This window comes from Dermacentor variabilis, chromosome 4, assembly GCF_050947875.1.
Source record: "Dermacentor variabilis isolate Ectoservices chromosome 4, ASM5094787v1, whole genome shotgun sequence".
In the NCBI taxonomy this organism is placed as follows: domain Eukaryota; kingdom Metazoa; phylum Arthropoda; class Arachnida; order Ixodida; family Ixodidae; genus Dermacentor; species Dermacentor variabilis.
Genome location: NC_134571.1, coordinates 61,996,698 through 62,020,918, shown reverse-complemented (window position 1 = coordinate 62,020,918; position 24,221 = coordinate 61,996,698). Strand labels below are relative to the sequence as shown.

Here is a 24,221-nt window from a genome sequence, read left to right as displayed (position 1 = left end):
GAAGCGAAACAAAAATGAATAAAAAAGGAGGAATAGCTCTGCGCACATTCCTTAACTTCGCCAACGCCTGCACGACTCCATGAACTTTTATAGTGTAACAATCTACCAAAATAGCGCTATCTACCAAAATAGCACTACAGAACCACATCCGTGTCGGGAAGCTTAGAGCACGGTCTCAAGCCGAGTGAATCTCTATCCCTTACCGTAGACGGAGACAAAGACGGAGTGGTTGTACATCTTCCCGTGATGGTCCTTGCAGGAGCACGTGTACAACCCTTCGTCGCTCCTCTGCACGTCACGAACGGTCAGCTGTGACGCCACCACGGATAGCACGAAGCGGTCCTGCCCGAACGTTTTGCTGTAGCTGATGGCCTCGGTCTTCTTGATGCGTGAGCTCTATAGTAAAGGCGAGGCAACAAAAAAAAAAAAGTGACGCTGAACTCGCGTTACATGTCTGTAGGCACAAGAGCAAGATTAACGTTTGTTTTTCCTCTTTCCTGTCTTTTTCCTTGAGGACGCGGCGCAGGTCAACAGTTTTGCCAGCCAAATTCAGTTAGCCGGACAAACTGGCTGGAGAGAACGTGTTTTGCTTTCTCTTGGGAACGTCTTAAATAGGTGACCCATTGACGAGAACTAACGATCAGGGCGCTACAAAAAAGTGAGCATCGTGTCAGCATGGAGAATGTCCATAGAAAAAGAAGAGTATCTTCCGAAAGAGCGCGCTGGAAGATTACGTGTCTGGGAATTCTCCCTTCGTGTTACGCGTAATGTTTTGTTAGTTTTAAGCTCAGCATTCAGTCAAGAACTTGAATGCCGTGAACTCAGTTTAACGTGAACCACGTTTCTGCTCTTTCTCTTATAGTATAAATGCATCACTTGAAGGATGCTTCCTTCTTCATTCGCGTACTTAGTCATTTATAAAAATAAAGTTAATCACGATGTTTCTACTGTCATTTGCGGCAAAGAATGCCTCTTTCATTACACCTTGATTGAAAAGGAGCTGACGTATGAGTTTTAAAGGTAAAAGTTACGCGACAATAGTCGTATCGGCTGCCAAAGGTGGCTACACTTGGAAACGACGACATCGAAGGGAGACTACTTCATTTCAAAATAAAACAGTGATTTGAAGCCACGTGTTCAGCATTGTCACAAATGTATCCCATGTAAATACAACTTAACGCAACCAAGCTGTGCACCAGGCTGAATCAGGCGAGAAAGGAGACAAACCTGTGCAGAAGGGCCGCGTGACTGACTTTATTACCGCTGTCCCAGAGCTCCAACTCATTTTGGCCTTCGTGAAAGCATTGGAATCGCGAAATTAACTTACGTTCTTGTCGGGGTAGTCCCAGGACAAGACGACCATGACGCCCATTTCCACGGTGATCGTGCAGTTGAGCGTGAACGAGTCGTTCAGCACCGGATGAAAGTTGGTCTCCTTCTCAATCATCACGCTGGGCGCTATGTCCACAGGAGCTGCATTTTTGTCAAGCATAGAGAGCATCGGGAAAGTGGAACACGAGGGCATGAAACAGAAGCATGCGTGAAGCATCTCACACCTAGCAGTGTCGCCTTTTCTCGAGATTCTGAAAACACTGAAGAAGTGTAGAACCTTATATTTAATTGTTATGTTTATTAAATTATGGGGTTTTACGTGCGTGTTTTACGATCTCATTATGTGGCACGCCCTAGTGGGGGACTCCGTAATAATTTGGACCACCTGGGGCCCTTTAACGTGCACCTAAATTTAAGTACACGGGTGTTCTCGCATTTCGCCCCAATCGAAATGCGGCCGCCGTGGCCGGAATTCGATCCCGCGACCTGGTGCTTAGCAGCCCAACACCATAGCCACTAAGAAACCAGGCGGCGTAGGACTTTAAAACCACTTTGATTTTGGTGTAATTCTACGCTTGGCAATGATGTCTTTATTGCGAGAACAGTGCTGGCTTAAGATTTTCACCGCTTACTGATACTCTGCTAGCTGTGAGAGCCTATGCGAGCTGCACTTTTAGTATTCTGCAGGGTTAGCATCCCTTTGCTCTATATGCGTGGTCTTTCCTATTTACGTTTCTTTACACGCATACCGGTGTCAACATGTTTCTCCACAAGTAGCATTTCCTTTCGTGTGTTCATTTCTTAAAAAAAATGAAGTCAGGCATTTCACAACCTCAGTTTCTACATGGTGCACTATGGCGCAATCAATTGTATTTGTGCCACTGCAGACATGTGAACTGCAATTATCAAGAAGGAAACAACACACTTAACAAGAGATATGAAGCAGACGACCAACGTGATCGTCTTGTTTGGCGTCTGCTGTGTAGACGTTTTGTTAAAGGTGCTCTTGCTTCCTGTTGTACTATACCTGCATGACAACTGGCCTCTCTTTTGGAACGACCATTGCCTCCGGAATCGTCAGAGCGTGGGACACGCTGAAGATCTCAGAGGCCACGACAGAAGGCGCACGGTGCTCCACAACGGTATACGCGTGGTGCTTTTCTCGCGGTGGCGCTGAGCAGGAGGCGCTCGACAATACTCACGCAGATAGACGAACACGACGGCCATGGACGAGTCGTTGTAGACGCGTCCGGGCACCGAGCCGTTGCAGATGAAGTGTCCGGCGTAGTAGCTTTGCGGGTAGTAGATGACGAAGCCGCGCATCGGGTCGAACTCGACGTCGCGTGGCAGCAGCTCCACCTCCTCCATCTCGTCCTGGCCGAGGTCCTTCCAGAGCTGGACGTGGGCGCCCGAATGCGTAGGCAGGCACGGCACCACCAACCGCTCGCCGTGGCGCACCGTGACGAAAACAAGCTGGTCCATCTGCTTCTCCGGCTGGAACAGGTAGTAGTCGTCTGCGAACGGGCAGGAGGCAAGGGCGCAATTAAACCTCGCTCTTATTCACGCTGTCGGCAGAGGTGGAGAGAGGAAGGTATTTTGAAACGACTCCTTTTTAGGCCCGAGTCGACACTGTCGAAGCCCAGTTGGCTCCCGGCTGTGGAACTGGATTCAAATGATTGGATTCAGCAGTGGCCGCACTGCGAGGCGCAGCTCTGGCAATGGAACGCTGGTGTGAAAAAAGATATTCAGTTTCGTCGCGTGCAAAAGTGCATAAACGAAGCGTTTTCTCGGTAATACAAGGTACTGCAGTCCCTCAACAAGTAAGAATTTTTGACTTGAACAGCGACGACTCATGTTCAGCTAAAGAATACGAAGCTGCTCATTGCTTACATAAGTGAATGTGCAGGCGTATTCTAAAGGTAGCACAACCTGATGTTCTACGATGCAGTCGCATGGCGCTGAATTCAAGTACGTATATGCATTATCCGGTATGCAATAAAAACAGTGTTAATCTCTGCTATTGCTAATACTGGTGAAAACATATATTATTGTGCCTTGTGTGGCATTTAAATGCGATGGGTACATTGCGCACAATCATTAAATTAATCAGTGTGCTCTGGCTTAAAAAGATCCTAAAGAGAAATATAAGTTCAGAAGTGTTATTAAGGTACACTTCTACAATACCAGAAAAAGTCATTCTTATCATGGGAGAAGACTTGGTAAGTCAGAAAGGACGCGAAAACGAAAGACGGGGGACGCCGCCGCCCGGGCAGTCCCAGCGCCCATTCGCCTTGACGTCACAGACTTTAAAGGCGTCTGCTTGGGTCTAGCTAACTGTTTACCGGTAAAGAAAGGCTACATTGCATTCTGAAGGAACCAAATAATCGGCCGAGAAAGTATTGAAAGGCTTTGGACCTATACCACATCGTATGGGCCTGCCAACACAGCACGGAACTAGAAAGGACAGAAGAACCGACGAATGAGCGGTGGGCAGAAAACGCGCTATTGCATACGCAGGAAACGCTGCTCAGCGTATAGACCTCGAAGTTCAGCAGGAGCTGACCGAAAGGGCAAGAGCGGCTGCGAGATCCAACGGACTCCCGAAACAGAGAGATCAACTGCAAATTTCTAAGAGCAGTAAAGTTTTCATCATTGTCATCAACTCCCTCAAAACAGATTAAGTACGCATATATTGACCGCAAATAAGGACGGGGACAGCGGAAGAGAACACAAAAACGACAAGGGTTCTTCTGTTCTCTTCCGCTGTCCCCGTCTTTATTTGCGGTCAGTATTATATGCAGTAAACACCAACTAGGCCTAACTGAAGTTCTTCTGGAGATGAAGTACGAATAAAAAAATAAACACTGAAACTCGTGACGTCACACAGACGTCACTGACGTAATGGCGCTAGCGGTCTCGCGCGAAATTCAAGAAATTGTAGTTTGGACTTCATTCTATCTTATGCGAAACTAACGAAAATATTCTTTCTCAAGAATATCTTATCAGGTTAAACTGATTCAGTGTTTCTCATCAGTGACCCTTTAATATGTACAAGAGAAGGGTAGCTTGGGAACGTCTATGACAAGTTATAAATGCCCAATATGCCGCGAACATTTTCAAGCTACCGTGTCAGCGCGCGAACGCAAAGAGTAGTAAAGTTACCTACCATTGACGAAGACGTAAACTGACGTAGCGTTTCCCATGTTGGTGAGATCAGTGGTTCCATTATAGTAACAGATGTAATGACCCAAGTCCATGACGTCAGTTGTGTTGAGCTCGAAGACGCTCTTGAAGGGGCGAATGCCATCCACCTCTTCATCATAGATGGACGAGCGCAAGGAAACGTTGTCCTATAATCGAAAAGAGCAAATGTGGTGTTGGATTAGCACAACACATCAATGTATATTGCACAACGAAGGAGCAAGAACAAAACCTTCGTCGTTCTATCGCACTCAGTATGATTTGCAACGTGCGAGCGCTTTTGCGTTGTAGCTCATAGACAGCGCGATAGTGTATTTGTATTTTATCTATTTGTTCAACGGTGTCACTAAAGGTAACAAAACGCAGGTGACACGCCAATTACGTCAACAATGCCTCGACGCAACGTGAGCGAAGAAGCTACAAGAAATTTAAAAACATTGAAGACCAGCTGGGCTGCGCACTTGCTACGTCACAGGTGAAACAACCAGTGCCGCACAAGTAGCACTTTTTTTTATATTCTTGACATTTCGTTGCTTCGATTTTTTTTATTTTCTTCCTTCATTCCTTCTTTCCTTTTTTTTCTTTTATTCTCGTTGTTCTTGGCTTAGAGTTTGGGACAGCCGGCCCTTTAGTGGCCAAATTTGTCTTACTTCGCAGCTAACAGTGAAACAACTAACGATCCGAATACCACTGTCGAAGATTACACTGATTTTGCTTTTAACATATATGTGAACACACTTTAAAAAAGAGAGAAATGCTTCGCGAGACGACGGAACCAGCGAGACGCTGCTTCGTTCAATCCCTTTCTCCCGGCTCTTTATTTATTTATTCATTCATTTATTTATTTATTTATTTATTTTGTAGGAGCAGCTTTCAAGCGTTTTCTTAAAAATACGCGTTGCATAGCTCTTGATACGCAGTCACATCGTTTGTAAGAACTCTCTGCAGGGCGTGCGCTCGCAGTGCAACCAGGGAGCGCCTCGTGACACCACTATACAATGTTTCATACTTATCCGAACACCGTAAACAACTCCAGCGATCCGCAAGCGCTGCAGTGTGTCGAAGCAATAAAAGACTTGGTCTCCTATCTGCGGACGTGTCAAAGTGTGCAATATCCGTTAGATAGGTTACGGCCTGTGCATGGCATTTCGTGTCAATGCTTGCTTGCTTGCTTGCTTGCTTGCTTGCTTGCTTGCGTCGAACGCACTCCAACGCCATGCACTGTGGGGCGCATCTGCTGGGACTCATTGGCGCTACTCACACTTTGTCTCGCGCTCCGAGCGTAGAGGATTATCCACTGTCCCCGCGTCAAAGCCCAAACTTTCCGCCAAAGATAAAGTAGAATCAGTGGGTCGCCAACCTCCGGATATTCAGATAGCATCCTGTGAGGATTTTCACGTTGACAGCCGCAGCCCAATGGCAATGTTGCGACCTTGAATAGCGTCAGTGACTCGGAAATGTAAGGCCGCGAACTCAAGTGACTGTTACGTCCAGATCTTCGCATCCAGAACAAGCTCAAATTTCGGCATCTAAGAAATGTGAGCGTTAAAATGCGCATCCTAATGTAAGCTTGGAACTGACTTTTGCATCAACTGCCACTCGTCCATGTGTAAAAGGAGCAACGTGTCGTTTTCCAACGGCATCTTTGACTAAGCGTTTTAAAGCGATCCGACAGTGCTACTGAGGTGGTGTAAGACAGCAACTAAGCTTTACTTCGAGCTCAAGCGGGCCCCGCTGAATGTACCTAGGCCGGATTATCGCAGCGAAATGCCGCTTTATTCTTGTGATAAGGTTTTCATTTCGCCTTACACGATCTTGGTAATACACAGCTAAAATTATCCAAACCGACCAGTCGAAGATGCCATTAGGCTCAGCAAGCTGCCAGGTACAGACCGTCGCAACACCGCCCATGACCGTGTTTCGTAAGTGTGCTGAGGAATGATAAAAAACACACCGTAATATAAGAAAAACCTGGCGACGCCATCGCGTCGCGCTGCTCCACGGCATGCGTAATTTAAGTAAGCTATCTGCGCACAGAAGCGACAGTTTACGGGTTGTTGGTTTTCGCAAGGTTGTCATGCCATTTCACCAGCGTTCAGGAGGCTCGGCCTGAAACGTGTGCGCGGCGCGACCTCTGTTCCAAGTTTACCTCTCTCTTTAACGGCCGCACGCGCAATTAGCGTAAGTTTCCCGCGAAAGGGCAACCCTTGCTGAAGGCTGAATAAAAGATGCAACCACGACATACGGCAGGACTACGGACGAACCGTTGTTATCAGGCACTATGTACGGTATGCCCTGTGACGTTGTGCCCTTGCACCCAAATTAACACAAAACCAGACGGCGCGACGTAGCGGATGAAACAAATTAGACGGTGCATATTGGAACACAGTCGGCGCACAGCTTACGGAATCAACCATAGCACTAAAGAATCAAGTATAGTTATTTCAGACGTAAAAAAATTCAAAACTGGCTCACTTGTGAAATTCACAACGGTATTTATTTATTTATTTATTTATTTATTTATTTATTTTTATGCGATTATCACTTTTAGGGAACTTGACATCCAGTTTTCAGTATGCCTGTCAGTCTGTCTGCGCCTAACCTCTTTCACGGCAACTTGGGTCAGTGAGTAGACCATGGTATAATGGGTAGAGCTTCAGGCACACAGGGAATTGGGTTCGAAACCAACCGTCAGACCAGCGTGGGTCATTGGGCATATGTCACTGCTGCGTATATGCCGCTCTACACTGACAAAAATAATTCTGCAAAGCTTTTCCGGTGCTGGGTGAAATCGAAACCGCGTCATTTACATTAAGACAAACTTGTCTGAATAATATCGTACGCGCCACGCGCGGACTTCGCGGCGGCGTCACTAGATGGCGCAGTGTCCAGAGGGAAGGGCGAGAAAAGGGCCCGGCTGCATACGCGCTTCACACGCGACGCGTTTTGGCGGTGGCCATACGGTGTGTCGCTACATTGCATAAATGCTAATCGCGTTAACGTCGACATTGATCAACAGATGGGTTCTGCCGGAATTTTCTTTGCAACGTAATATTTGCACGGGTATGATTGTAAGCATATGAGTTTGCTCCTTAATTCTTACTGCTGTTGCCTGCACTTCCGCTCCGCACAGGACGCGGTGATGAGTATGCCACGCCAAAGCGCCAGCGTAAACCTAATTTAGATCCATGCAAAAGAGTGAGCACGGGCCAAATTCACAGAGGTTTTCGTTCGTAAGTGTCGTTTGCCATTGGCCAGGCACCTTGGAGCTGTCTCATCAAGTTTGCTGGCTGAAGAAGTTATTGTTGGTACAGGGATTTTATGTTCTTCGAACGTAAGCTTAACAATTTCGTGAAACGGAAATGCGTAGAATGCAGTTCAAGCTATACTTGAGCACGTGTTGCACACGAACGACGATCTATCACTCGAAAAGAACACAATGAAAAAGATGTGAGGTGCTCAGGGTTTGCTCTGCCCGTGCCTTGTGCTTTGGTTGCACATAAGGCCACTCAAGTGAGGAAAGAAAGGCGATAGCGGCGCATGAATCAAGCGAAGTGACCATTCTCTGCTACTGAAAGCAGCGATTTCAGGAATGTTTTATTTATTTATTACATAGCGCTGACAAGATGCTTACAGTGTGTGTGCGTGCGAATGTGTGTGTGTGTGTACGTGTGTGTGTGTGTGTGTGTGTGTGTGTGTGTGTGTGTGTGTGTGTGTGTGTGTGTGTGTGTGTGTGTGTGTGTGTGTGTGTGTGTGTGTGTGTGTGTGTGTGTGTGTGTGTGTGTGTGTGTGTGTGTGTGTGTGTGTGTGTGTGTGTGTGTGTGTGTGTGTGTGTGTGTGTGTGTGTGTGTGTGTGTGTGTGTGTGTGTGTGTGTGTGTGTGTGTGTGTGTGTGTGTGTGTGTGTGTGTGTGTGTGTGTGTGTGTGTGTGTGTGTGTGTGTGTGTGTGTGTGTGTGTGTGTGTGTGTGTGTGTGTGTGTGTGTGTGTGTGTGTGTGTGTGTGTGTGTGTGTGTGTGTGTGTGTGTGTGTGTGTGTGTGTGTGTGTGTGTGTGTGTGTGTGTGTGTGTGTGTGTGTGTGTGTGTGTGTGTGTGTGTGTGTGTGTGTGTGTGTGTGTGTGTGTGTGTGTGTGTGTGTGTGTGTGTGTGTGTGTGTGTGTGTGTGTGTGTGTGTGTGTGTGTGTGTGTGTGTGTGTGTGTGTGTGTGTGTGTGTGTGTGTGTGTGTGTGTGTGTGTGTGTGTGTGTGTGTGTGTGTGTGTGTGTGTGTGTGTGTGTGTGTGTGTGTGTGTGTGTGTGTGTGTGTGTGTGTGTGTGTGACTCCAGATACGCAAAGAAGCGCCTGGAGAATAACGGCAAAATGAAGAGTACAAATAGGTCAGATAAAAAACAGCACACACAGATAACACAAAAGGAAACAGAGATTCCGCGAAAACAATAGATGGATATATCGCATTCATGGTGGATACGTCAGCTGGCGCTATCTATTAGGCGTGGATCGTCAGCCAACAGTTGTAATGAGTTCGCGTTCCATGAGTCTGCTGTCCCTGTTTATTTATTCTCCCCCTTCGGAGTAATGGAGAGTGTATTCGGTAGGCCTCGTGCTGCTGCTTTTCGTGAGAAGATTGTACAGGCGTATTTCTCTAGGCTCATATTGTTCCAACTACGTTGTGGCCGCGACCGTTGAGATCACGTAGGCACGGGAGCCTCATGCTTTATCTACGCATTGGTTTAAAATCAATCATAACTTTACGTTGAAGTGGGCGCTCTCTCACTTCAGCCAGCGTATGTGTATACGAACTGACCGTGATACATAAGCGGCGTATAAGCCGCATTTTGATGTAATCAGTTTGTTAGTTTGTGCGACGGGCCTGCTGACTGCACTGTGAAGCAAGTCGACTAGAATTTCATTCAGCCCTAATGGCAGAGAGCGGTCAAAGGCAAAATCACTGCAGAATACCGTATTCTATTGTCATCGACTCTTCACAGCCACTGTGCTGATGTGGGATTATTGGTAGGTACACGCACCTAATTCATACTACATATGGCAGCATATCGGCATTTATACGGAGCTTTAGGAACAGCGTACCCACACGGCCTCGCGAACGCAAAAACCCACACTCCATTGTAGTCCACTTGCGTTTTTATCCAAGTCCGGTGGTTTGCGCCCGTCAACTTTGGGTCCGCAATATCTAAAATCCCCTAATATGGACGACATGCAAAATTCCATAAGCAGATCTTCCCACGCATCTAACGTGCTAGAAATGGCCACGTTATCGCTGGCGAATCTTTTAAAGACACACACATTTTCAAAGCGTGGAGATTAACCAGAGGTTATTTGCGGTTGGCTGCCCTGTACTGGGGGAGGGGCAAAGGGATGCGATAGCAGCGCACTTCCTGGTTATGCGTATCGTCCGTCGTACTGCAACGGGCAGGAACGAAAATGAACAAGAACAAGAATGTTGTTGTTGTTGTTGTTGTTGTTGTTGTTGTTGTTGTTGTTGTTGTTGTTGTTGTTGTTGTTGTTGTTGTTGTTGTTGTTGTTGTTGTTGTTGTTGTTGTTACCGGCATCTTGAGTAGTTCATCATCCCTGTTTGTTGCGCAGTACTACTCAAGAGGCCAAAGCTTGGGGGGGCTAACAAGGATACTAGGCTGGACATTAGGAAAAACAAGAAATTGGCAGACTCAACTGTAGCTCACATGCGAGTTACGCCCGGAAGTGTATTCAGCTGAACAAGGATCTATAGCCTCTGTACGCCTCGTACCTTCAACAGTGCTGCAAACGATTTGTGAGATGGAGCATAGTGTTTTTACACGCTGAACGAACGAATCAGAGAGCGAACGAGAGAACGAACGAACGAACAAATGACCAAACGAAAGTTTTCCTTATTTAGCGCTCCTCCTACGCATCTAAACCTTCAGAAGCTCACTTCGTGCCATTAGTTCAAGGCCGCGCTTCGACACCGCTCACATTCAATGCGCTTGGCTGGTCCGTCATTTCACGGATGCAATCAAGCTCTCTTGCCTGCCTTCCAGAACGACGACCACAGGCGTTATTCTCCAACGTGGCCAGCATTTATCGTGCCTCACTACCATCGGGCTTCACATCCTCGGCACGTTCACCCTTCGTTTTGTGGTGTTTAAAACAACTTCTAGTGGGCCTTTCCGTTCCAGGGTAAGAAAGATGACTGACCTGCCTACCTTGACCTTGAATCAAGAAGCTCTGGATTCTTTGCACAATTTCTACTTTGACCGAGTCCACTTATATACGGACGGCTTTTCCGCTCAGACCAGCTCCGCGGGCGCAGTGGTTACACCATCACGATCAATAAGTATCACATACGAGATTTGTCATGTCACAAAATCGACCGGTTCAGAGCATGTCGCCCTCCGAAGTGCCGTTGGTTATATTAACAACCAACCGGCTAATCGCTGGGCGATATTCTGCGACTCGAAGACAGCCCTACAATGTCTTTTGTCAGCTCTTCGCCGCGGGTCCTCTGAACAGCTCGTGTCGCAGATACCAGAAACGCACCATCATATGATCGCGAAAGGACACGACGTCGTGTTTCAGTCGCTGCCGGGTCATTGCGGTATCTCCGGCAACGACCTCTCCGACGAAGCTACTGGGAAAGCACCCGAAGGAGCAAACCTTGTTTCTGTACCATTATCGAGGTCCAGCCCAACACTTAAGCAAGCTAGCGCACCGTATGAGATTGGAGAAGTTGCACACACCTGAATTCACCCAACATCGATTTCATTCTCTCGATCCATCTATGCAACTGCGGCTGTTACCTGGGCTTCCGCAAAATGAGGAAACAATGCTGTGCTGCTTATGCTTGGGCCTCGCATTCACCAATGCATATACGTGTTTGATAGGAATGGCTGGTAGCGCCGAGTGCAATGCCTGTGATATCGAGGCGACTATAGAACATCTACTATGCTTCTGCCCATCTTTTGAAAATGAAAGACATGACCTCTGCACAGCTCTTTATCAGTTAGGTAGAAAACTGTTTACCTTGAACGAGATCTTGGGACCATGACCTCGCATATCGCAGCTACAAAATGCCACAAAACACTGCTGCGATATTTGAACGCTACCGGATTGAGCAACCGTCTGTGATCCGGACTGAGTGACCATAAGTTGATATAGAGAAGAAAATTTTACCACGTCGCCGATATCCACAGTGGACTTTCCCTTCTTCTCTTAATCTTTCCTTCCCCTTTCCCCTTCCCGCACTGTAGGGTAGCCAACCAGGCTCAGTCCTGGTTAACCTCCCTGCCTTTCACTTATCATTTTCTCTCACTCTCTCTCGCTCTCTCCTCCGTCGTCCCGCAAGCGGCCGTTAACCGATGTGTCAGCTACTTTCCATCCTCGACCGCAGATGGCGGTAGTTGTCTGCTAATTAACCCACAATAATGACGAGATACAAGTAGCTGGCTTGACTCAGAGAACAATGCTTCGCATTGAATAATTCAGTGGTGCTTTAGGGGTAAAGACCAAAGAAATGCGCTAGCATTACGTTGCTTAGTGGTCCTGAATCAATGAGACAAACCGCATATGCCACATTGAAGTGTTGTTCAGGAGCTCACACTCGACAGACCCTCGTGCCTCTTCGAGCAGTGCATATATATATATATATATATATATATATATATATATATATATATATATATATATATATATATATATATATATATATATATATATATATATATATATATATATACACACACACACACACAACATGTGACCGGCTTCTCACACTTCACACACATACACTTTTCTTTATGCTCTGACACTCCTAATACTAACGCATTAATAGCCGCACGGCTGAGGACAAACGCGTATGTAGATAATATTACACGAGAGGAATGAATAGAAACCCATGCAGGGCGCGCGACAAATAATCAGTGGTGTTTCATGGTAAGATAATAGGTTGGGGGGAGAGAAAGTCCTCCCGGTGTAGGCAAAGAATTAGATGGGGCAATGAGATTAGAAAATTGAGGATGCGGGGCGACTTCGGTTCTCTCCGGACAAAGCTAGTTGAAGACCTCAGGGATAGGTCTATGTCATGCAGTAGTTTGGATGATGATTATGATGATGATGATGATGATGATGATTTCAGGCATCGCGATCATACTCACTCCGAGTGGTGGCGAATGCCAGGCCAGTGGATACCTGCCATAGCACGTTATCCGCAGCGTGCTGTTGGCAGGAATGTCGATGTAGGCAGTGTCGATGTCCAGCTTTGGTGGCAGGAACCGAGACACTCCGGACGTCGCACCTGCGATGTCATTCACACAGACATTTTTGAGGACGAGGCTCTTTGAGACATGTCTGTTCATGTGACGGTCACGGCATGTTTCAACATATTGCACTACAGCTAGAGTGCTGCTTCTTAGTGCGACGCTGTGCAAGCTTTGGCAAGTGGATTACACACGTGCCGTGAGGTGCTGCGCCGTAAACATAGATAGAATGCTTGCAACAACCACCGTTACAACCGACGCGTTATACTTACTGGAAATGTTTCTGTGCGGGCGCGCGGGTGTGCCGGGTAATTTTTTTCGCGACCTTTCTGCGCGCTCACGTTCATTCTTCGACTTACCGCGCACAAGCGGCGCTGGTTAACGATGCCCGGATGTCTTTTCTTCCAGTATAATTGTCCTCGATATGATCTTGTTTGCGAGCGGTTACTGCCCCTTCTAGGCTCGATCCACAACCTCATGACCGCACGTTTTTGCCCTTACGGTACGAGGCAGCCCCGCGGTGATTTTTTTCTGGGGCAAGCAGGTCACGACTCGGCGTCTATAGGGGCTAATCAGAATGACACGGACGTCGCCTTAAATACAGGTCAGTGCACGCCTGTTAATCTTTGCATGAAGGAGCTAGCTTTCCCGACGGCAATAAAATTTGCACGATCGCGTGGGCGTATGACGCGGCTCATTCGCTCGCTGCGCGAGACGCGCGTGCCCCTGTTGCTGTGTCGCTAGTACCATGCAGCGTGTTAAAGCCACAGCTGGCGGCGTTAGCATTTCAGCTGTGTGATCTATAGGGCGCTCTTCGCACGCGCGAGCCGAGGCTACGACTGGTCATTTGGGCACTCGTGCTTACCACTCGCGGCAACCGGCGATGTCAAATGCCACGAACTAACCAGTCGCAAATTGTCGTTACGTGAGACCGGCTCTGAAGATTCGGCCCTCCATAACTTGCCACCTTGGCAAGGTTGCACAGATTTAGCAGATCGCTGAACGTTGCCTCCCCCTTCCCCCTTTGAGACGAAGCAAATAGCTCAACGATCGTTTTGGGAGGCAATTCGACAGACTTGATCATAGTATATACGAACCGGAGGCCTTGGCGACGCGGAGTATTGCACACAGCGATTGGCTGTAAAAGACCAACCGTGGAAGTCGGCAGCGGCTCCTCCCGCCTCCGAGACCATTTCACGATCGCTCGCTGTCCGTCTCTTCGCGTCGTTCGAGGGCAAAACAATTTACTTCCAGAACGTTAGCCTCGTTCTCGCGTATTCGGTGAACCACGCCGTCTCTTAGTAGGAGAGCTCAGCTTCGGTGAAAGTGAGCAGCAGCGGTAACAGAAAAGTAAAAGGAAAAGGAATATAAATAACTACACGTAAATACTACGTTTAACAAAACTGAAGTCTGCGAATGAGAGGATCTCGTGTGGAGTGCAAAGCAGCGAAGAAAAAAAAACAATGCGATTCGATATACTCCATCGAGAAACTGACGCGGTTACATTTTTGCCAACGGAGCTATCTTTAGACAGTCCTCTTAGTAGTGATTTTCTTTAGCCTGCTCTTCGACGAGCAGAGTTGTGCCTATGCTACACGTTGACGCGCTTTCCACTCTCTTTTATCAGCGCCCAAAATAACCATTCGGGGTTACCAGTCTGCGTTATCCTGAGCTCCCCTTTCTCGTTAACGCTTCTAGTGCTGTTAGTTTTTGCTTGCTTCTTTTCCTTCGCCTCGTCCCGTTTCTTTTCTTTCATTAACTTTTTTTTTTTCCAGGAAGACGAGCGACTTGTTTCTTGGGCCAGTGCCAACCTCTCAATTTCTAAGCAAGGTGTCGTTCAACAACAGCAACGTCGGTCTTCCCATTGCATCCTTCTGACCGCGAGTTGCATCGCGGAGCGCAAGGCAAACGAGAGGTTTTGTCACGCGCGGTAATTAAATGGAAATAAGCAAGCAGGCATCACTTCCCCTGCGCTGACGTGCAGCTGCTGCGGCACTAGTGGTCGACACCTCGGGCGTGCCTTCCTTTCTCATCCCCTCCATAACGCGGAAACCTAGAACGACCTATGCTGGATCAAAGTTGGACTGTCGGTGTGTAAGTCACTGGAACTTTTTGATCCGGCAGTTGAAGACTTTTCCGAAATTCTGTAGTTGCTGCGCTGTGAAAGAGCCAACAGCAAGCCCATGGTTGCGGGAAGTGTTGGCGAACGTGTTCCACATTGCGACAGCGCTCTTGCAGACGGCATTACGGAAGAGATCTTCCGTATTTTTGGGCGCATTTCATACAATGTTAGGAAGCTGACATTAACAATCTTTCTTTTTCTTTCCTTCCTTTTCTTTCTTTCTTTCTTTCTTTCTTTCTTTTAGGCAACGAAGAGTTCTACCCTTCACGAGAATGCGAATTTTTCCACGCTGCCCACTGGCCAACTTTTGCCGAGATTAATTAAACCCAGAACACAGCGGCAGGTCATCTGCTTCTAGATCTCAATCAGCAGCACTTAGCATTATCACAAGTACCCGCAATTAGCGATAGGGCAACGCTTAATTTCCCCTTATCATCGTCCATTCAATATACCCTCGTAAATTATTTTTACCGAACACTGCTTATCGTTTGCCTTGCGCAGCGGTACATGCTGATAAGACGAACGTTAATGTAAACTATATGTATGTTCCTGCGCGTCATTGGTCCGGCACATCACCACGTCGTTACACCTTCGCCACTGTTGCGGTCTTCACATTGTTGCGCCGTTGAAAGACGTATGTCCGCAATAAACGAGAAATTATTGCGCAGTGAGGTGCAATTGTTTTAGTGGGTGTTGCCATTGTCTCTGCAGCATGACTTCGCAACTGACTTTGTGCGAATACATTGCCTTTCGTTTGTCCTGTGCGTGTAGCACTGGAAGCAGTACACTCCTACCGCTCACGTTTGCATGCGCACGCACGCATAGATACATAAACACGCACGCATACGCACGCACAACACACACGGGTACGCCCACACACGACACACACACGCGCGTACATACGTATAGTAAAGACTGTTTCAAGCAAAGAAACAAACGTAGGCGCTTACAAGGATTGTATGCATTCTAATCTTTAGTGCGAATGTAGTTGTGTGCGGGCGTATGTGCAGTTGCGTGTTTGTGCGATCATGGTGTCACCTCAGGCTTCACTAACGTATGGGCAGCATACGAGGCAGCAATCCATGCTAACGTATCCAGTTTCTCATTGAAGTCAACATCTATCTATCTATCTCTGTCTCGAAAGCACTTACGGGCGCGGCCAACTGCGGAGCTAATACTGCTATATAATCTCTTCATACAAGACATGCTCGCGGCTGTTCCGCCCTTCGCCATGTTCCGTCGCATTAGGCGCCGCGCATTTGTTTGCCACGAGGCCACCGCTCGTCGTGCCGCGCTAATCAAGCCGAGTGCGCGCGTCAGCTGCGACGGCGAGCGACCAAGACGCATGGCGACTCCGCCGTTGTTGTTGCGAGCCCCTCGCCGCAGCGGGCCGGCCAGACGGCCGAGCGAGCTGGGCGCGAAGGCGACTACCACTCTCTCTTTTCGCGTTCGCGCGCCGGCGGCAAGAGTTCTTGCAGCCGGGCGGCGGCCAAGACGCTATCGGTCGCCGTCAGCCGGCAGCGAGGGAGGAAATCCCCGCCGCGCACATCCGCCGGAGGAGCCGATGGCCTGCACCCGCTGGGCGCCCGGAGACAGCCCGGCGCTGCAGCCGTGGCTGTGGCCGTGCTCGGTTCGGGGCGCCGCGGAAGACGTGAACGGATGTGTGTTTCGAAGAACGGCACTTGGTCACGTATGAAAACGAACCCATTATTTGCCTTCACTACAAGAGGTTCTGCGTTGCCTGCACGGTGCGGGCGCCGCAATCACTCGGTATCGGTTGTTGGGCCCTATATGCATTTATGCTGTGGTTTGTCCAGGATCCGGCGGCCGTGTCGGGCCCGGGTTTCCGGTCCGCAGTAATTATTAATTTTGCCCGATTCTTCGCAGAATGCAGGAAAGGAAATGTTCTCGGAAAGGTCACGGTATAGTCCAGTGGGGAAAACTGGCTACTGCGTACGTACACGACGGCTAAGTGGGTTTGTTACGTCGCGTTGGCACTGTAGGGTAGAATAATAATCGCACAATAGAGCCTCCAGTGAAAGCTAAGTTTCGGAGGCTTTGCACGCGCTGTTTGTTTGCTACCTGACGGAGAAATCCTTATTTTCGACACAATTAGATAATCAAATTAGTAAACAGCTTTCGCTGTATGTTGCTTCCACAAGGATAATCACCGGAAGGCACTCTGATGGAGTGTGTTGCCTTACGGGTTCAAAACAATTAAACAGGATTGCACGAATAAGATTATTTGTATTTGCGAATAAAAGTATCGTCATTCTAGCATCTGGTCCTCGAAACTCAGTTATCAGATAAGATTATGAGCTGTATGGGGCAATTACAAGTCAAAATTTTGTTGTGATGTTACATTTATGCGATTTTCGGTGTACACATGCAAGAAATCGCGCCAGTGCAGTAATATAGGTAGCAATTATTAAAATGATGCGAGTAGAGCGCGGGAAGCTCGTAATGCAGAGCTGTAACGAACCAAAGAGTGCTGTGACGTTGAACATTACCCGCGATTCCCGACGAGTGAAAATAAATTTTATGCAAACTTCGAAGGCGTGCAGCCTTCGTTCCAACAAATCCAACACCACTGACAAATACCGCTAACGAAGAACTTCGTCTGGTGTGCGGTTTAAAAGTTCGCACGTGAAACTTGGCAAACGAGCGATCCGTACAGGACGCACTAAAACTGTCGCTCCCGACGATTGCAACAGCTCGGTTGTCCTGACACCTCTGACGCAAGCCCAGCGTCGCAGAGTCGCAGAGTTGGCCGAAGTACTATACGGAGGAGTGAGGAATGACCTCATCGGAACCGGTACTGCTACGGCGGCCATGCACACAGCAGCGGCCTCTTCTTGATCTACGCCAACACTAACCCATTATTACCGAGCAGGACGCGCCCGGGCTCTCGCTACACGAGGAAAGCACAAAGACATTGCCTGGCTGGAACGCCCTCGAGGGCGTTTTCGCGGACACTCCCCTATCTTTAACAGCGGCGGAGTAGAAACAGTCAATAACATATCGCTCTTGCTTCGAGCGTATAGCGACGCGCAAGATTCTTTCGTGTATTCCGCAGATCGATACTGGTGAGCTCTCCGATGTCTCCCGAGATTTCTGGAGAATAAGCTTATTCCTTCGAATCGGTGCGAAATCGCACGTATCGAGAGCACGTTTGAAGGACATCGATTCTAACCTATCGGAGAAACGTGCAATCTCGCATTGAATCAATGAAACGAAGGTGCGTGTCGGCACGAGGAGAAACTTTTTTGTTGCTATATCTTGGTAGGAACGACCGGAGTTCGCTGTTATCAAGCCTGAACGAAAGATACACAAAACGCATACACAACGAGCGTCTACGTCCTCCGCGTCTATATAAACGACATCGCAGCATCGGAACGCGACATACTGTTTTGTCCTCGGAGTAAGGCATGTCCTAGCACCTCTATTTCAGTTCATCGTTATCTTTCGTTCAGGCATTTGCGCCAAAGCAAACACATATGCGCCATTTAAGACGAAAGAGAACATTCAAGCTTTTAAAGAATGGAAAAGCAGAGCATGTTCAAAGGCGCACCGTCGAAACATGTTGCGAAGACAAAACGTTGCGGCAAAATTGGCACGACCCGGTCGAGCATCGCAAGTGTCACACGTGCGGTGTACTGGGGTTCCCGACTCAAAGGGCTTGAAAAGACATCTGCCAGGGTGTTTACACGAAGCTCAAAAAATGGGCTCGAGCTTGTGTGTTTGGCTGTCGTGTGCCCGTCAGGCTAAAGCGTAAAGGACAGCCGAATTCCGGGTTGAGCTGGGTTTAACCCGCCTGCGCGACTTAGGTTTGCTCATCCGGACTCGCATGGGCCAAGTGCTTGTAAACGCGGTCGCATGTTGTCGGCAGTTCGCGGTCAACCAATAAGGAACAGAAACTCTCTGTTTGACGCAGGCTGGAATTGAAACGTCCATTCGCCAGAAACTATACTTAACATGATACACTGGCGTCGAAAGCTTACACGGCGCGGGTGCCGTGAAAAACCTCAACTTTGCACAGTTCAGCCACTGTGTTCTTCGATATATTGAAGACAGTGTTTATCAAACTTACTACGGCATACTGCAACTCTCAAATGCGTGTTTCTCGAAAATGCAGCTTTATTATCTATTTCTTTATTTATTTTCCAGAGCATCCGCCCCATATATAACTGCTGTCACCGACAGTATATACATTTGTAAACGTAGTCGGTTAAAGCTGCCTCCGTATACTGACTCAAACCTCCCGCATCGCGGGTTCAACGACGCGCAGACAAATGGGCTAGTATGCCGTTGTGCAGCACACGTACACACGAATAGCGCCTCGGCATTCGAAACTTTGCACGTATATGTTCTGGTATAGATTCCTCAACACTGTTGCGCTTACTTTTGGTCCCATCTGTAGATTGCTTGAGCGAAACCGCACTTTTGTTGAAATGTCCAGTGATTCGGTACACGTACCCCAGCGGCAATACTAGCAGGTCGGAGACGCGGGATGTTAACTTCAAGTTTACGTAATGTGCATCTCTACTTGAGGTCACCGTGTCACGATGCAGACGAAAGTGCGTTCAAGCGATTAGGCGAGCTTGCCGGTTATTTTGAGGAGGGCCAAGTGAGGAAGAAAAGAAGAATGGGTACCTCGTTCACATTGGCTGAGCCCATTTTCTTTTATTTCTTTGTGCGGTTATTACGAGGCTGAAAGCGTAGATTGACCATTAAATTCTGCCATTTTCGTGGCACGGCGGGAGATGCACTTAAACAAGGAGCACTGCCCCACTTGGCCCGCATAAGCAAGGAGGAAATGACTTTCTTCTTTTTTTTACGTACGCATACGAAAGAAATTGCTCCACAGCGCGTTTTAGTGAACGTGGCTTCAACTTCTCCCATTCGTACATAGTTGTGCGGCGGTTCGCTAATGGTGAAAGAGTTTTGCGACATCAGGCAGTGGATCAAAACGCGCGATACCAGGGCTAAAGGAACAAGATTCACTTTTAGATGGAGAAGGAAAATTAGCTGGTACCATACACTTAAAAGAATTTTTTTTATGGCCATATTGTGCGGCATTACAATTTTTCAATTAGCATATGGCATAAGCGTTTTTTTTTTTCATTATTTCAAAGTCCGAGCTGACTAGATCTGTGAGTAGGCTGTACCAAAGCACGGACGTATTGTCGGTCGATCACAAGAAAGACTGAAGTGGGCCACATGAAGGGGTGACATTCACATGGGCCGCTGTCACCTATTGCTTGTGCCTTAAGGGCTAGCGGGGCACGTCCAGAATGGGCGCCTAGGGGCTTTCGTTGTGTCGTACGTCTCACAAAAACATGCTCACGCGAGTAAGGGGCGCAATGTCCAAACGCTATACACCAATGAACAACGGAAGTGTTTAAGCTTTAACCATTGCAACCGACCATTTATAAGGCACGTGCAACGCACGGGCTTTGTTGCGTCCTGAGTGACGTGGCTATCTGGCCGGGCTACTGTTGGCAGGAACGTGTCAGAGCGGATGTTTCTTCAACCGGAAATGCGCGCGCGCGCTCGAGAACAACGATTTCGTCGAGGATCGCGCTTCCGGCGGAACAAGACCGTCCCCTCTTCCGGGCTGTTGGGAAAGAAGACACCCTCGTGAGCTGCGCATGCGCACGAGACAGTCGGAAAAGTTTTTCTTCCACGAGTCGAATAAGGGGGGCAGCCAACTTTTGTATTTTTTCTTCCTACACCTTCCTGTGTCACACCGGCAGCGCAGATCTGTAGGTATACACAGCTGCGCGCCGGTGAGACGCACCCGTAGATGTTCCTGAAAACAAAGGCGCTGTACCTGCTTCTGTGTACAGGGTTTGACCCGAGATCGATGTCACCGACAAGCAGGAACATCCTCTGTCCCTGTTGTTCTCAACTTTCGCACTATAGAACATTGCAAAGAACGCGTACGTGGAGTGCGGAGCCGCGTCACAAACGTCGAGTTAACTTGATTTACGATCGATCAAGAATTTTAACGAAAAGTTAGTTCTGTTTCACTATGCATTCGGAACATTGCACAGATGTTTGTTTGTTTGTTTGTTTGTTTGTTTGTTTGTTTTGGCAAAATGATTTTTTTAACCCTGAAAGACAGAGAAAGAGTAAAAGTAGAAGGGTATACCAGAAGGTTAACCAGTCCACTGACCGGCTTGCTAGACTGCGCTCAAGAAAGGGATTAAAGGGAATGAAAGATGATGGACGGCAAGACGAAAGTAAATGAAAAAAGAGAAAAGGGGAAAGGGGCTGCACACAAGCGCGATCCAGCGCGATCCAGCGCGCTTCGACTCTTAACGGCTGTCACTAAGTCAGACGCGTCGTCGCAGTCCGCCGCCCTTCTGTGCTGAAGACATATAGAGTTCCAGGGTTCTCTCCTGCAACGAGGGGCGATTGTCCAGTCTATCCGGCGCAGTCGAATGCGCTTTTCCAGGAACACTGAATATTATGACGGCCTTTACCTTTGTGTGCATCGTCAGACAAACATGCGCGTTTCCTTGTGCTACGCGATTTCGCACGTATAGCGCCCCCGCATTCCAGAACGTTCCTCCACTGAACAAACGCTCCTCCTCGACTCAAGATGGCAGCGGCGCCCACCGACAGAAGTGGTCACTGTGCTTCAACGACGCTGCACGGAAATTATCGAGCAGCGCAGCGTATTTTTTAGTCGAAGTGGGGGGGGGGGGGGGGGTGCTGTGTTCAACTCGATGAAATGGAGGAAGAACTTGGAGTCCAGGGTCGTTTCAGTATACGGGGGGGAGGGGGGGGGGGGGGTCAGAACCATCACGTGTGTCCATGAACGAGGTTAGAGGCGAATATAGGATGGTTAAGCAGAGGCAGCTCGTTAACAGCCCCGCGTGGCAGAAGAGCAATCGATGTTTGTAATGACGAAGCGAAAATTCGAAATGGAACAAAGAGGTAGGTGCGCGCAACGGCCATCAGAAACTGTCGCCACACATGCGGACACACAATTTAGTGAAAGGGATCAAAGTGTACTCGAACTGAGGTATACCAAAGTTTCGAAATTGCGTCACACTACTTTGACCGCCTTCGTGGTAGACGCAAACTTTTCTAGAACGAGGCAAACGAAAAAAAAAAGTAATTCCTGTTCATTTCGCGCTGACTCAGTCGCTGCAATGCAAGCCGGTTTTTCCGCGGAGTCTGCTGTCCCCACTGCGGTGTACACGCATATGTCCGCGCGGCAATCTCAAGACTGAGCCGTGCATCCTGAATGGCAGGGAACCGGCAAGGCTATTCCAGTGTACGAGCACGCTGCGACATTTTGTCGATTTCTGCGATAATCTCCTCGCAAGAAAGAAAAGCGAATTACTAGTAAGCTGGAAACACCTGCGGAATTCGGAGCAGGTGAACATAACAGGCAAAATCGATGGAACGTGATATTATTCTTTGATATGGAACGCGATATTTCGAAAGAATAAAGGAGGCGACAGGAACTTCTTTCATAACCTCTTGCGAATGTTTGTGCTACTTTCATTGAGCCTGTTCGCCAAGAAGCCCAGCGAATAATTCTGCTAGACTAAAGTCTAGCGCACTAGCACACTTGAGGCGCACGGCGTATAGAAGAATATAGGGACACTTTATGTATAGTGAATGTCACTTTGTTCCGAGTGCATCTTAAAAAAATGGTCAATACGACTTCTCCTTCTCAGATAGAGAAAGGGAAAAAAATGTGACAGTTATTACTGAGGGTTCTGTAGACATAGACATGAACTTCCTTTGAGTGAGAGTTCTCCCTCTCCTGTTTTGGAATCTCTTTAAGAGCATGCATATTGGCAACGGCCGTATAGTCCGATGCGCGAGGTCTGTCTCAAAAGCTAGTGCAGTGAGTCAAAGGGGAAAGGGGCAGAGGCGCCGATCTCTCACTCCCAGCACTCGATACGACCCGGCTGAACTCTATAGGACGAGCCGGACCACTGCTTCACACGGCAGAATTTTATGCGTGCACTTCTTGCAAAACGCATTTTTAGTCTTTCCAGAAATGAAAGATCGGCGAACAGGCGTAACAATGGATCAATATTAAATTTCTCGCGAAATCGGGCAAGAATAGTGCAGTAATTCCTCAACTGTTGCAAAATAATTATGGGAAGGATGCCCTACAGAGTTTTCGGCAGGGCCGTGGAGGTGCCGAAGACGACGCAAGATCAGGGCGCCATCGAGCAAAGATGAAAGCATCGATTGCGTGCGTCTTCTTGTGTTCCGTGACCGCCGAATGACTGTTAGAATAATAGCAGGAACACTTTGCTTCTGAAAGTTGTCCGTTCACCGGATTTTGACCGATCATTCGAAAATAACAAAATTTTTGCGCCAAATTGGTGCCGTATAACTACTGACTTCTGAGCAAAAGTTGCGATGAAAGGAATGTTGCATTGATTGAAAAACTTCATACGACCGCGATTAGTTCTTATTGTGAAGGGCCGTCACCGGCAACGAAACTTGTATTTAGGAATACGACATCGACAGAGCGAGGCGTGGAAAAATAAAAATCAGCCAAGCGCCCCCCTCCCCCCCCCAAAAAAAAAGAAAGAAAGGAAATAAAGAAAGCGCTGAAGAATGGAGCAAAGATCAGTGCTGTTGATCGTGTTTTTTGACTGTGATGGAATCGTTCACTGCGAATTTTTACCTGGAGGTCAAACTGTCAATGCAGTTTTCTACGTGGAGGCGTCTGAGGCGTCTGAGAGATCATGTGCGCTGCGCGCGACTAAATTTGTCGAAAAAGCTGCGATGGATTCGGAACCCTGGTAATACCCCTGCGCACTCTGCATTGATAGTGCGTGAGTTTTTGGCAAGCAATTCCATCAGCGTACCGAAACACCGTCGACATAATCTCACCGGATCTTACACTCCTGCGACTCTTTCCTTGTTCCCCAAATCAAACTGATGCTCCGGGAACGGCATTTTGTAGATGTAAAGACAATTCAAAAGCAAACGAAATATCTGCTGAGCGCTTAGAAGAAGAAGAATTCCAAGGGTGCCTCCAGCGATGGAAGAAGAGGTGGAACCAGTGTATTGTGTCTTATGGCGATCCAAAATCAAGAAGGGGGCCAACAGATGGAGCAGCGCACTGTGGTATAAATGTTACAAACATGCTTTTGACGAACATGGGTCCTTCTATCGAAACGTAGGCCAGCCTTTATGAGGCAGCTTATGGCAGCTTGAGCCATTTATACCACAGTGCCTAATGGGCAGCATTTTGAAAGTGACTACATTGATGTACTAGAATATTAGCGAAATGCTCTCTTTTTTTTTCAATACATACTGCACAAGCTTACGGGA

General features: G+C 48.0%; 1 protein-coding gene across 2 annotated transcripts in view; it reads right to left on the bottom strand.

The window, feature by feature from the left end:
• Pvr (PDGF- and VEGF-receptor related) overlaps positions 1-24,221 on the bottom strand; it is an 85,286-nt gene that overhangs the window by 23,928 nt on the left and 37,137 nt on the right. For both annotated transcript variants that reach the window (XM_075689283.1, XM_075689282.1), the window contains exons 2-6: positions 12,677-12,816; positions 4,499-4,682; positions 2,535-2,846; positions 1,328-1,473; positions 204-396 (exon numbers count right to left, since the gene is read on the bottom strand). In XM_075689283.1, coding sequence (XP_075545398.1) covers positions 204-396; positions 1,328-1,473; positions 2,535-2,846; positions 4,499-4,682; positions 12,677-12,816 — 975 coding nt within the window. The remainder of the gene's footprint in view (positions 1-203; positions 397-1,327; positions 1,474-2,534; positions 2,847-4,498; positions 4,683-12,676; positions 12,817-24,221) is intronic.